Source organism: Denticeps clupeoides, chromosome 18, assembly GCF_900700375.1.
Source record: "Denticeps clupeoides chromosome 18, fDenClu1.1, whole genome shotgun sequence".
Classification (NCBI taxonomy): Eukaryota; Metazoa; Chordata; class Actinopteri; order Clupeiformes; family Denticipitidae; genus Denticeps; species Denticeps clupeoides.
Window position 1 is genome coordinate 6386040 of NC_041724.1, and position 13067 is coordinate 6399106.

The following is a 13067-nucleotide window of genomic DNA, read 5'->3' on the forward strand; positions in this document are numbered from 1 at the left end:
AGGTATAAGGCTCTAACATAACAAAATGTGGAAAAAGTGAAGTGCTGTGAATACTTTCTGGATGCACTGTATGAAGCTGAAATGACAGCTCAACTTCACCTTCAAGTGACTTTAACAATGTGTTTTCGAACAACATCTGAGGTCACTTCTGAGAAGCAACAAAAAGACACAACGCAGCCAAAATCCATGTCTGAGAAATATTTATTTCATCCAGTTCTTCTACACACCACGTCATATCAACAGTATAACGAGAATACAGCTTTTTAAAATAAAATATCCAACCGTAAACCGTCCGTCATCAGTAGACTTTTTGAGCAGATTCGATATGTTGGCAGAGACATTTTGCACTACTGAACAGTGTGTTTCATATCCATATCAATTATGACTTAATTAAATGAAAGACTAATACAGTCAGCATCAGGTGTTTCTTTGCGGCTTACAGTGTTAAAGAATGGGAGAGTTGTGCTCTTTCATCTGGACTTGTGAGAAGCAATAAAATAAAAGTGGTTTTTATTTGTTCACATAACAAGAGTGAATGGAAACACAGATTCATGTGCATTTGTCAACCTTTTGCCAATTTTTTCAGTCACAAGAGGGACTATATGCGAGAAAAAAAAGGAAATAAACAACAGTTCGTTCTTTATTCCCTAACTCTGATGCTTTGTACGCCAGTGTGCACTGGCTGCATTTCGTATGCGAGGTCGGCGTCTCCTAAATATCAGGTGTCAGTAGGGGGACACGCTGGTTTCATCAGCATCACCTGAGATCCTGCATGCGTTCACTGACAGCAGGAGGCCGTGAAACGTTTTACCTGAAGTCATCGTTTGTATAAGAAGAGGGGTCTGCAGTGGATTTCAGCGGTCCACATACAGCCCTTTTTGATCTGAAGAGCTCCGTCGCATTAACGGCGATGCTCTGTTGTTCCCGGCTGCCGCGTGCTGTACAGATTTTACTAGCGCATGGGCTGTGTATCGGGTGCACGCTGTTTTTCTGTTGCTCTCCCGGACATTGATGCATGTTGCAACCACACACGCAAAATGTGACAAATCACCACGCCTAACACGGCCGTTAGGGTGTGTGGGATAGGACTATTTGAATCTGTTTGTTAGAGGAAAACACAGATTTTTACATAGTATTCTTCACATTTGTATTCTGTTCAGGGTTTTAGGAAAAGTCTGTCCTTAACCCCGCTATCCCGGCACTGTGTGCTGCATGTACAGCAACAAATAAACATGAAAGAACACAGGGGTGGAAGTTGTGTTATCGCTCATGTTTGCCTGGACTTTGTGATTCGGCAGTTACATACAGACATTAAAATATGACCCCGTATAGTAGCTTTCTCCTTAACCAACCATAAGGAATACTGTAGGTTGTTCATGCATGGTTGGCAAGCAGAATAAATCCTAAAAATGTTTTTTTATATATATATATATATATATGCGCACACACATAACTCTTTACAGATTTCATACAGCACCAGAATATTGCAATTATCCGACCACAAGCTGTTTTCAAGTGTACTTTTTTCCCCTGCATTTCCCCCCCAATAACAGAAATAAATTTATTAAACATAAAATTGCACATAAAACGTGAGTCATTTCCATTTGGCAAAAGGAACATTACATATCTTTTTTTATGGTTCTGAGTTTTGGTTATATTCCATTCTAAGCAGCTTTCCTCTGGTTGATGGAAGAGAATACTGATTACTGCAATGCATTAGACACAGATACAGAGAAAACAAGACAGAGAGAATATCAAATCTGCCGATTTGTTCTTCACTGAGTGGCACATGACTGAAAAAACACACTTATTATTAAGTAATAATAATTACAAAAAACCTCCAACAAAACACAGCTTGACAATACAAACGCCTACATCAGTTACCTCCATGTTATTCCTTAAACTAGAACAGACCCTGCTACGCTTTTTTCTAAAAAAAAAAAAATCAACAGGCACAAATAAATCTTGTCTGAGTCGGCAATGGCAACGCTCTGTATCGATAAAATCTAGGAAAAAAAAAACGAATGGCACGATGAAAGAAACTTAACTTTGGCATGTAGGATTCAGGGGACTCTCAGAGTCCTTTGTTGAAGTAGACCCGCTCCACGCCGGGGTGACTGGCCCGAATTTTCTCCTGCAGCGCTGGCTCCAGGCGGCTTATGGACATCGAGCTAAGAGCACACGCGGAAAAAAAAATGATTCGAAATGATTTGCGTTATATTTCAAACAAATGTAACTGAGTGGTTTTCCTCATTTGAAAACACGTGTGTGATAAAGTCAAGAGGTTGTTGTTTTCAGCTGCACTAACAATAAATTATGTGATATTACACTCTTAAGACTAGTCAGTTACGATGTTTTTAGTATTTCTAATGTTTCCTGGTAATTGTTACAATTTGAAAGAGGGGTTCGAATGCCGAACCATTTTGTGCAGTGTTCTGTGCTTTCTGCGTATTATAATGACAAAAACAATCACTTTTACCTTAATATAGTGGAAACCTAAACTTATTGGTATTACTTTATGAGCTTTCAAACACGTTTAGTTTGAAATGTTTGTCTACCAACCTCTTTTGTGGAAACAGTGCACAGCACAGTGGGGTCGCAAACACCAAACTGCAAAAAAAAAAAAAAAAATCAGATAAACCTAATGAATCTAGTGTTAATGAGGTTCTTAGTCTAACGTCATAAAACAATTCATTCCCAGTCACTCACCAAATTCCGACCAGGCCAACCTGAATAGGCGCATTCATCCACGGGAATCTCTGAAAAAGGTTGTGTTTTTTTATTATTATTAGATAATTAGTTATTAATAAATGCTGATCTAAACAAACCTTCAGGAATGCTTTCTTCTCCAGACTGTTCATTAGGAAGGGTGGAATGGCTGAGAAATAAAAACTGGAATTAGAAAACTAAAGAAGCTGCTAGATGGGGTGTACATAAATTAGCACAGACAGGATAAAAAAAAGAAAGAAGACAAAACCCACCCATCCCGGGAGCTGCCATGAGAATTCGCGAGATCACCACTTGCGTAATAGCCTGCTGGGCAGCATTCGTCGACTCCCCTAACCTGTTGTCATTCTCGTCTGTGACCGGAATGCCGTGTTTCAGTTCGCTGCATTAACCGAAACAAGTAGCAAAAAAAAAGTTTATTTCTTTGATAAAGTTCGACATCGGCAGAGGGGCGGAGCCAAAATGTAATCTTACCGCTGCCTCATGAGGGGAATGTTGATACAGTTAGCAGCGGCAACAGCAGCGAAAGGCACAAAGCGTCCTATGAGCGGAGAGATATGCTGGGAAGGAAAAGAGAGATTTCTCAGCATCCTCAGCCTTTCTAACAGTAAAATAATTAAAATCGCCACTTTCTTCTATAATTACATTTGATTTGTGACAATAAAAAAAATAATAATAAAACTTAAAACTTGATTTGTAATCAGTTACATGACCATTTCACCTTGGAAAGAGCATTAAGTCCTAAAGCAGTGACGACCGCCCCTGTGGTGGCCGACACATAGGCTGTACCCAGCTGGCTGTGAAGGGGACAAAAAGATTGAATTATCCAGACCCTAATACAAGACATAATAACAATTGTACAATAACAGTGGCAAGAGAACATCTCCACTTACTTAACTGTAATGGGTGCGTCCCCACTGCGGTTGGTGTAGTTTACTATTGCGTTGAACGACTGGTTGATCCACTGCCAGAAGACGACTGCTGGAGTTGTCCTGGTGAAAAGTAAAAATGAACCTTAAATAAATCAACTGAAAACCACGACAATTTCAATCGGATTCAGATAATGTCGGTTTTAACTCACTTGTAGAAAGTCATCATGCAGCCAGTGATCGTCATGTTCATGGGCACCTGAGCAGACATTCGACCAATCAGAATCATCTTCTCCCCGGTGTCTGGATGAAATGCAGAGTCAAAAACATACTTGGCCCTCCACAGCTCATCCTCGGTTAGACCAGGAGAGACAATCCCCTGTCTGGAAACGAGAGGAAATCGGTCGCCGTTGTTATCTCGCGCAGATCTTATTGGTTAAAGAAAAAGTGTAAAATGAAGACTTGCTTGTAGTCATGAATGATTTGATGGGCTTTTTCCAGTTGTTCGTTGCTGAGAAGGATGTTTCGGGGGTCCGTCACAGTGAAGAAGTGTTTGGCTCTTCCCAGAAACGTCCCCTGGTCCCACCGCGGCTCTTTGATGTTTATGGACGTGGAAAGTTCTGCTGCCATCGTTCTCTGAGAAGGAGGGTGTTCGATACCGTTACAAACTTGCACACGGGGAAATTGTATCACCAAATTAAAATCATGGTTACTTGTTTTGCTACGGTAGCTCTCTTTTATATGTGGATATAAATGAATCTTGAAGAATATATATACAGTGGGTACGAAAAATATTCAGACCCCCACTCTTTGTTGTATTGCAGCCATTTGCTAAAATCCATTGTCCATTTCTTCTGATCGTCCTTGAGATGGTTCTACACCTTCATTTGAGTCCAGCTGTGTTTGATTATACTGATCTGACTTGATCAGGAAAGCCAGACCCCTGTCTATATAAGACCTCACAATTCACAATGCATGTCAGAGGAAATGAGAATCATGAGGTCTGAATCATGAAAAATTAAACTGAAATGAAAATAATTTTAGAAAATGTATGGGGGTCCGAATACTTTCCACACCCACTGTATATATATACGTGTGTGTGTGTGTGTGTGTATATATATATACACAGACACACACACACACACAGTACAGATCAAAAGTTTGGACACACCTTCTAATTCAATGGTTTTCTTAATTTTCATGACCATTTACATTGGTAGATTCTCACTGAAGGCATCAAAACTATGAATGAACACTTGAGGAGTTATGTATAGGGCGGTAGTAGCCTAGTGGGTAACACACTTGCCTATGAACCAGAAGACCCAGGTTCAAATCCCTCCAACTACCATTGTTTCCCTGAGCAAGACACTTAACCCTAAATTGCTCCAGGAGGACTGTCCCTGTAACTACTGACTGTAAGTCGCTCTGGATAAGGGATATACACACACACGCATACATATATTTATGTTTTATAATTACAAAAATTAATGAACATGATTTATTCATTTTGGCATAGTGAGATAAAATGGAACACAAGATTCTTGACCTTCATTTTGGAAACTGTGGCCTGTATGGCACTTCTAAAAAAACTAATAATACGACATATCAGTATTAAAGAACCCAGAATTAAGCTTTTGCATGTTAACTAGTGGGTAGAGATGTGGTACGATGGTAACAGTCACTGTTCAGAATCCACCCGCTCACTAACGATATTTTAATCAGTGAAATGCAGGAGTCCACCATAGACACCGGCTGACCTCATGACCGCGAAGAGCGAACACTGACCTCGGCGCTTCAGAAAAAGAAAACTGCCTGTTCAGCATGAACTTGAAACGGCACCCTGTAACTCACTTTGGACACGCCCCCCCCCACGCCCCCTCAGCCAATTGCACCATAGATCTCTCTTGCATGAGTGAGCCTGGTATAGACTATACATTAACCCCCTCCAGCACACACAGCTCTGGCCTTGCCATTTGTGCCCGGCATAAGACGGTCGGTGCTGTACACCCCGAGAGTGTAAAACAAAGACAGTTTGTTCAGTCAGGTCGCCACCATTCAGGAGGCTGTAAGCCACTGGGCTGTAAAGGAATGAAGGGGGTGGGGTGGTGGGACTGTAGTTCCCTCGAGCCTCATGCAAAAGCAATACGAACTGGTTTCGTTCAGTCTGCCGGGGAAGAAGAGAGAGCTGGAAACCCGTACGTCAATTTGAACCAAGCAAAAGGAATCGATATGTCAGGTGGAAAAATGCAACTGCCATGCACAGCAGCCTAGCTTCAGCGTCCTGAAACGCAACCGAACATGGCTGCAGGAAACACTTCAGTCTCTTCCAATTCAATGAAGGTCCTGATTGTCCACACGAAGGGTCTCCCCCCTACAATCTGCCGGCCCTGCATCCGCCTGCTTTAGTGTTTTACAACAACCGCATCTACTGCACCATTTTACACCATTCATGCATTCATTGATTCATTCTTTGGCTCTGACACTGAGGATAGAAGAGTGGGAAATCAAATCAGTGACAACCTTTAAAACGAACTTTGAACGTATCTGCACCATCCCCCCCTCCTTCCTTACTAATTTTCACCCTGCCTGTGCCATGTATGGCTGCAGATTAACCAAAAGACAATGTGCTCACACGAGTCACACGTTTTGAGTTATAGATCCGTATGACAGAGACGCGGCATTTCCAGTCACGTGCGCTTTCATTTTCAAATGACACGGAGAATTATGGCACGGAAGCATCCTCCATTCTCCGACAACGCTCGTTTATTATTATTATTATTATTATTAATATTTTGAAGCAGACGTGTATAAAAAAAAAAAGCGTAAACGTCCGTCCAGCCCAGCCGCGGCCCCAGCTGTGCGCGTTCGCCGCTGCTCGCCACATCCACAGACGGAGAGGAGGACGTCAACCCGCGGATCAAAATGAACGAACGGACGCCGTGGGGGGACGGGACGTAATTGTTTTTTTTGTTTTTTTTACTCACATCGCTACGCTTCCGCTCCGTCCCAATCTCGGCAGCGCAAAAAAAAATGATGAGGCTGGGTCGCCAGACAGCGGTTTTTTTAAGAGGCAGACGTGAATCCACCGTCTTTCAGCACGATAAGGTTACTTCCGCCTAGAGAGAGACTTGGTTTCAAAATAAAAGTCTCAACGGAACATGTCCGTAGGGTACGAATCGACAACGAAACGTTGAAAACTCGCAGATGGCGACTCGATGAAGAAACAACGGGCGTGTTCACAGGAAAGCGGAGAGGCGCTCGTCCTTGGTTCAACCGCGAACCGAGCGTGTTCGTGCGCTTGTTACGACTTTTATTCTAGAGTGTGCACATTTTTGTGGCGCATCAGCAAGGACAACTTCACGTTTCCAGTCCCATAACGATCGGAGTAGGCAGCGTGTCGCTACTTTTTTAAAGAAATTACAAATATTTTATTGCAAATACATCACGCCAATACATGAAAACATTTAATTTGCAATTGCTGAACGTTGGTTGAAAATGTCTATCTGCTTATGTGTTGGCATGTTTTGTCTATATGTGACAAAGTAAACTGTCAATAAAAATTATATATTCTAGAACCCTGTGGACCAAACAGCTGTAAGAGATCTCCTGAGGCCGGTACTCATTAAAAGAAATTGAACTGAGCCTGACACAGTACAGTTCTGTGTTCAGAGAATGATTTAAATAGAGTCAAAGCATCGGGTTTGATAAAGTTGAGATAAGGACATTTTCAGACGTCACCTTGAGGCAGCAGGGCCTGATGTACAGACTGGAGTTTGGCTGGGCTTTTAGTCGGAAGTCCAGGAAGTACGGTCTACAACTGAACCACATTGGCACCTACCAGGCCATTTTCTGAGTATCTGGATGCCAGTTAAAGCCGGTGGTTAATTATTACGCTTCAGTTTCTTATTATGCTAATTATTAAGCATAGCTGCTGTTATTAATAATTACATAAGTTAAATTACTACGGCAAGGGTTTAATGCTGTTTTCCTGGGTTCCCAAAATGTAGGAAAAAAATGCAAACTAGCCAGGAAAAAGAGCTGCAAATGAATGCGACCTGTTTTTTTTTATAATAGCTGAAATAGCATTCATAATCCATGATTCTTGCTGCTGCCACGTGCACGAAAATATAACCTTCTGCTTCAAATGTTGAATATTTTCCGTCTGAAGACAAGGCGAAATTTTAGCATTTTTTTTTTTAGACTGAGGCACACCACAATATACAAGTCACATAAAATCCACACATTCAATCTTTCAGACGTAATGTAAACTTTATTGATTACTCAAAGCCATTAGCCTCTAAAACAGTCTTAGAAATAATGACGCCATTCGGACCTTTCAGGTCATTGATTATCTACACATCTTAACTGAAAGTAAAGCAAAAGAGGGAATCAAAGCTGCAGCATTAGTTAAACATAAAGCCACATTCAGTAGTCACAATTACAACTCATAAAGTGCCAATGAAACGTGACTGAACGTGGTCCCCTCCTTCGATCTACAAAAAAATTGATAAAAAAAACAGTTTATGCTCTCAGAATTAAAGCCATATGCATGACGAACGCAACTTAGCACAAAGTTCAACATTACTCAGGCATAAACATTCATCTAAAAGCACAGCAAAAATGTGCAGGAAAACATTAAAAGAAAGAAAAATCTTCCTCTCGATGGGAAATGAGCTTATTGGAATAAGATTCGATGGCCTGATCATGCAAAGTGCAGCTGGAACGCAGTGGTCGTCTCGCATGTTGGCTTTTGCAGATGTGAAATGAACATGGCACGCACTCTGGTCCATGGGAATAGTTGTAAAATAATAATAGTAGCAGACTTGCCCCGGGAAATTCAAGTGCATTGATGGCAAATACTTCAGGCATTCCCATCTCAGAGGAAATAGTCAGGAGTTCGCCGGGTCACATGAGGCTCGCCTCGCCGAGGCGCGGGGTCAAACTGCAGGCTGTGGACATCGGGAAAGCACCAATCACAGAGGCATCTATTTTGTCACTCTCTTTTTAAATTAACTCTTGGATCTTGGGCTGGATTCAGTGAATTTGGCAATGAAGCATGTTGTGATTAGCCCAATGAATGGATTCAACAGAATATTTATCACTATTGAGCCTCAAAGGATGAATTTCACATGTCAGCATATAATGTGATCCAATGTTCTTATGAAACAACACTGAGAAAAAAATACTACACTACAAATACTACAAAAAATGCCAATAACAAAAATAATAAGAACACTAAAAAGTGCACTATTACAAAAATATTATAACTCATTTCCAATTATATTTTTTCCTCAATCGTATGAGCTAGAAATTAAGTAATTTTGCACTATTATTCACATCTACAACACAAACTATATAAATCAGGTAGACATAAAAGCCATTGCCCAAAAATGGAGCCTTTTTCACTGAAGAATAAAAAAACAGCATACAAGGAATACTTAAGCGTGTCGTCCAGCTCCATAATGGCTGCCTGGTTTCCGCATCGGTAGCAGTAATTCGGTGCACTGAAGATTGTCACCACATTTCGCTCATGGCACCAGTTGTAACCCTGTTTATTACACATAACGCCATTGCAATGGTGGCCAGCAGTTGCATATTTACTGCTTTCTGCGCAAATATTGGCATGACTTAAGCTCTCACCTCCATGACAAGCTGGTGAGCTCTAGAGACGAGAGTGAGGCAGTTGGCATGGTTGAAGGTTTCAGAGATGTCCTGTCCAAAGGTGTAACCTGCGCCACGAGGCGATATTCCCCAGCCTCCACGATCATCGGGGTCAGACCACAGAAGGTCACACATGGGACCCTAGGAACAACACGGACGCGTTAATAGAGTCATGCTCATGAAGGACACCTGGCAGTAGTAGTACCTGGGTGCAAAAAGGTACCTCATGAGGAACTTCCTGTATACGATCCAGGGCTCGGATGTGATCCAGTGTATCTATTGAAGGGGACAGTCCTCCGTGGAGACAGAAAATCTATAGATAAACCAGTAAATACACATTTTAATTGATTTTGATATTCGTCACCATTCATTCCTTTCCAGTAGACACAGTAGACACACAGGGGTTCTTGACAAGTCCCTGGAGAATGTGACACAGTGTTTTTAATACACAATCCAGCTTCAAATCTCGTACCTGTGTGTCAACCAAGGCGGTCAAGGGCAGATAATCGAACAGATCCGTGAAATATTTCCAGACGTTCGCATTTCCATATTTCCTTAAGCACTCGTCATAAAACCCGTACACTTGTGTGATCTGTCGACTTTCATGATTTCCCCGAAGGATTGTGATTCGCTCCGGGTACCGGACCTGCAGGGGGCAGAATAGCAGGTTTCACTTTGCTGACAATTGTGTCTACAGCGTATATTACTCGTCTCAAAGGTCTAATGCGCATTCCAATAAAGGACACAACCATTTTTAACACCATCATCACCTTGAGAGACACCAGAAGTGAGACCGTCTCCACAGAGTAGTAGCCCCGGTCTACGTAGTCTCCCATGAACAGGTAGTTGGTGTCTGGCGATTTACCACCAATCTTAAACAGCTCCATGAGGTCGTGAAACTGACCGTGGACATCTCCACACACCGTGACTGGACACCGCACCTCCTGGACGTTGGACTCCTTCGTTAGAATCTCTTTAGCCTGCAAGAACGGATTGTTGGACAATGCAAACGTTCAAAAGCTTTATGGTAAACTGGTACCAGGATACTTTTTTTTATTTTCCAAACTAAACTATACATGAATTCAAGCATTTTCCAAACATTCTTCTGTAATCTCAATACAGAAGGCACATCAAGCATCTAATCATGTGTTTCAGGACACTGAGCTAAAGTATTAACTAGATCAATAAACCCCTGTGCAGGAGACTGGCAGGAAATGTATATATAACCATGTCGAAGAATTGTATTTCATAAGACACTAATTAAAGAGCAACTCTATTTCAATTTAATATTAGAGCCCAGAAACCTCCTTCTTGACATATGCAATATATTAATTATATGTAATAAATGAAAAGTTCTTAATTCTTGTTATATCAATTTGTATCATATCTTGATTATCATGTTGCTGTTATTTAACACAATTATGTCATAATCGTGGCAGTGGTGGCCTAGCGGGTAAGGAAGCGGGCTGCGGGTTCGAATCCCAAATTGCAAGGGTGCCACTGAGCAAAGCACCGTCATCACAAGCTGCTCCCCGGCGCCTGTCATGGCTGCCCACTGCTCACCAAGGGTGATGGTTAAAAGCAGAGGACCCATTTCGTTGTGTCACCATGTGCTGCGCTGCAGTGATTCACAATGACAATCACTTCACTATTATAATTGTTCAGAAATATTTAATACTCGACATAATGTATATTTTTCTTTGTCCTTTGTGCTCTTATTGGTGCTAATCCTTAATCTACAAATGCCCTTTAAAGTTAGTGTGTCGCGTTTTTATTGCATCCATCGTGGTGAAATTCACGTGAGTAATAAAAACTTTTGTTTTTCTGAATAAAGTTTAAATGTCGCGTATCCCCAATGTAAACATAAACGTCGCCACATAATAACGGGGTCCTGGCACGCGGGGGCGCGCTTCAGTTGCTGACTGAACTCGCGACCCGACAGCCAATCGGCGCCTTCGAGGCGGAGGCGACAGCCAATCAGAAGAGCCGCCTGCACCGCCATCACGGGATCCGGCCGGCCCGAGGTTCCAAAGCGAGAGACTGTCGACGCGACGAAGGCCGCGGGGCGCGCAGTGGCGACGTTGCGTCTTGTTGTGCGCTTGTAAAAGACGACCAAAGAAATAAAGAAGTTACCTTCTCACACAGGACCTTCACTTGGTTTTCGGACAGCTGCTTGCACTCGTTCAGCTGCTCGATCCACTGATCCAGCTCTTTGGCGAAAGCCTTCTCATCCATGCCTTGTGAAAGTTCTGCTTGGCTGTGTCAATATTTACTCTGTGTTAATAAAGGCTAGTGATCAATATCGACTTTCGTCGCACGTTTGCAAATTGCGAAATCAATCATGACGCGAGAGAAGAGGGAAAAAAATCACGCGGTAAAAACGCCGATTACTGGCGGCGTCACATGGCAAAGTGAACGGCCGGCCAGTGGAAACGGCGAGTCTGAAGCTCCGCTCGTCGGCTGTGGAAGTAACAGCGGATCCGGGCAGTAGAAGCGGGGAGCGTGACGACGGTCATGCAGACCTGCGTCAGCAGCAGCAGCAGCGGCGGCGCCGCCGCCCGCCTCCTGCAGGGGGGGCTCTGCTGCCACCTGCCGACGAGAGGCGCACGTTGCACAGGACAATAAAAACAATAGAACAACGTAGTCTCTTCATTTAGGCACATTATGTCATTATTTCAGTAATATAAGGAAATTCGGCTTAGGTAAATCAATATTTGAACAATGGTTGATATTCGTTTTTTTTAATGTTGGATTAATAGAATTGCTTGGAGCTTCACTGGTTTGTGCAGAAAATTTTATGGTCACTGTAATTTCTCTAAATGTACAGTACAGGCCAAAAGTTTGTACACATCTTCTCATTCAATGTGTTTTCTTTATTTTCATGACCCTTTACATTGGTAGATTGTCACTGAAGGCATCAAAACTACGAATGAACACATGTGGAGTTATGTACTTAACAAAATAAAACATGTTTTATATTCTAGTTTCTTTGCTCTGATTACTGCTTTGCACACTCTTGGCATTCTCTCAATGAGCTTCAAGAGGTCGTCACCTGAAATGCTTTTCCAACAGTCTTGAAGGAGTTCCCAGAGGTGTTTAGCACTTGTTGGTCCAGCTCACCCCAAACCATCTGGATTGGGTTCAGGTCCGGTGACTGTGGAGGCCAGGTCTCCACTTTTTGTTAAGTACATAACTCCACATGTGTTCATTCATAGTTTTGATGCCTTCAGTGAGAATCTACCAACGTAAATGGACATGAAAATAGATAAAAACACATTGAATGAGAAGGTGTGTCCGAACTTTTGGCCTGTACTGTACCTCTTAATTTTGTCACGTCACTCAACGATCACATGAATGCAATCGATTCGTGTTTTTCTATAAGTGTAATGCGCCCGTGTCGACTGCAGATGGCGACATGGGCTCTTAAATGGACTCACGCCTCTTTATTTTCAGACGACCCGGAAGTATCTACGTTTTTGCCACGACACGCGCTCGCCTCTTTCGCGATTCCTCACAATAAATGGGACGAAACGTGCATTTCAGCAGTCGGCCGGGGCCTGCATCGGGCTGTCGTCATAATAAAAAAAAAAAATGCAGGACCTCGGATCGTGATTTAGGCCTCGCGTAACAGCCTCCCAGGTTGAAGCAAGAGGCGAAGAATCCTGCTGTTTAATGAACTGTAGTAAAAAAAATATATCCTTTTTATAGGAAATACGTAGAAACTAATTGTATTTGCCGACTGGGACCTATTGAACCAGGGTTGGTAGCGGCCTAGTAGGTAACAGACTCGCCTGTGAACCAGAAGACCCA

General features: G+C 42.4%; 2 protein-coding genes across 2 annotated transcripts; both read right to left on the reverse strand.

Annotated features, from left to right (window-relative positions):
* Positions 1–183: 183 nt before the first annotated feature.
* On the reverse strand, positions 184–6718 carry sfxn1 (sideroflexin 1). The gene is made up of 11 exons (XM_028960151.1): positions 6581–6718; positions 4063–4232; positions 3809–3979; positions 3621–3719; positions 3449–3524; positions 3202–3287; positions 2982–3109; positions 2829–2878; positions 2710–2759; positions 2563–2610; positions 184–2171 (listed from the first exon to the last, which is right to left on the reverse strand). Exons 2-11 carry the CDS (start codon positions 4224–4226, stop codon positions 2075–2077), a joined length of 969 nt encoding a protein of 322 aa, XP_028815984.1. The 5' UTR covers positions 4227–4232; positions 6581–6718; the 3' UTR covers positions 184–2074.
* Positions 6719–7846: 1128 nt separating this feature from the next.
* Positions 7847–11837, reverse strand: LOC114767883 (serine/threonine-protein phosphatase 2A catalytic subunit beta isoform-like). The gene is made up of 7 exons (XM_028959745.1): positions 11391–11837; positions 10028–10237; positions 9730–9903; positions 9481–9570; positions 9237–9398; positions 9026–9144; positions 7847–8545 (listed from the first exon to the last, which is right to left on the reverse strand). Exons 1-7 carry the CDS (start codon positions 11490–11492, stop codon positions 8473–8475), a joined length of 930 nt encoding a protein of 309 aa, XP_028815578.1. The 5' UTR covers positions 11493–11837; the 3' UTR covers positions 7847–8472.
* Positions 11838–13067: the final 1230 nt, after the last annotated feature.

What these genes read in the sequence shown, in the direction of transcription:
- LOC114767883 (XM_028959745.1), bottom strand. Translation starts at nt 11,492, where the DNA reads ATGGATGAGAAGGCTTTCGCCAAAGAGCTGGATCAGTGGATCGAGCAG. An exon ending in CACTTCTGGTGTCTCTCAAG is followed by an intron (nt 9,904 to 10,027) that starts GTGATGATGGTG and finishes TGCCCCCTGCAG; the next exon opens with GTCCGGTACCCGGAGCGAAT. An exon ending in TACAGGAAGTTCCTCATGAG is followed by an intron (nt 9,399 to 9,480) that starts GTACCTTTTTGC and finishes TGTTGTTCCTAG; the next exon opens with GGTCCCATGTGTGACCTTCT.
- sfxn1 (XM_028960151.1), bottom strand. Translation starts at nt 4,226, where the DNA reads ATGGCAGCAGAACTTTCCACGTCCATAAACATCAAAGAGCCGCGGTGG. An exon ending in TGCATGATGACTTTCTACAA is followed by an intron (nt 3,720 to 3,808) that starts GTGAGTTAAAAC and finishes ACTTTTCACCAG; the next exon opens with GACAACTCCAGCAGTCGTCT. An exon ending in GCACTGTTTCCACAAAAGAG is followed by an intron (nt 2,172 to 2,562) that starts GTTGGTAGACAA and finishes GTGTGCTCTTAG; the next exon opens with CTCGATGTCCATAAGCCGCC.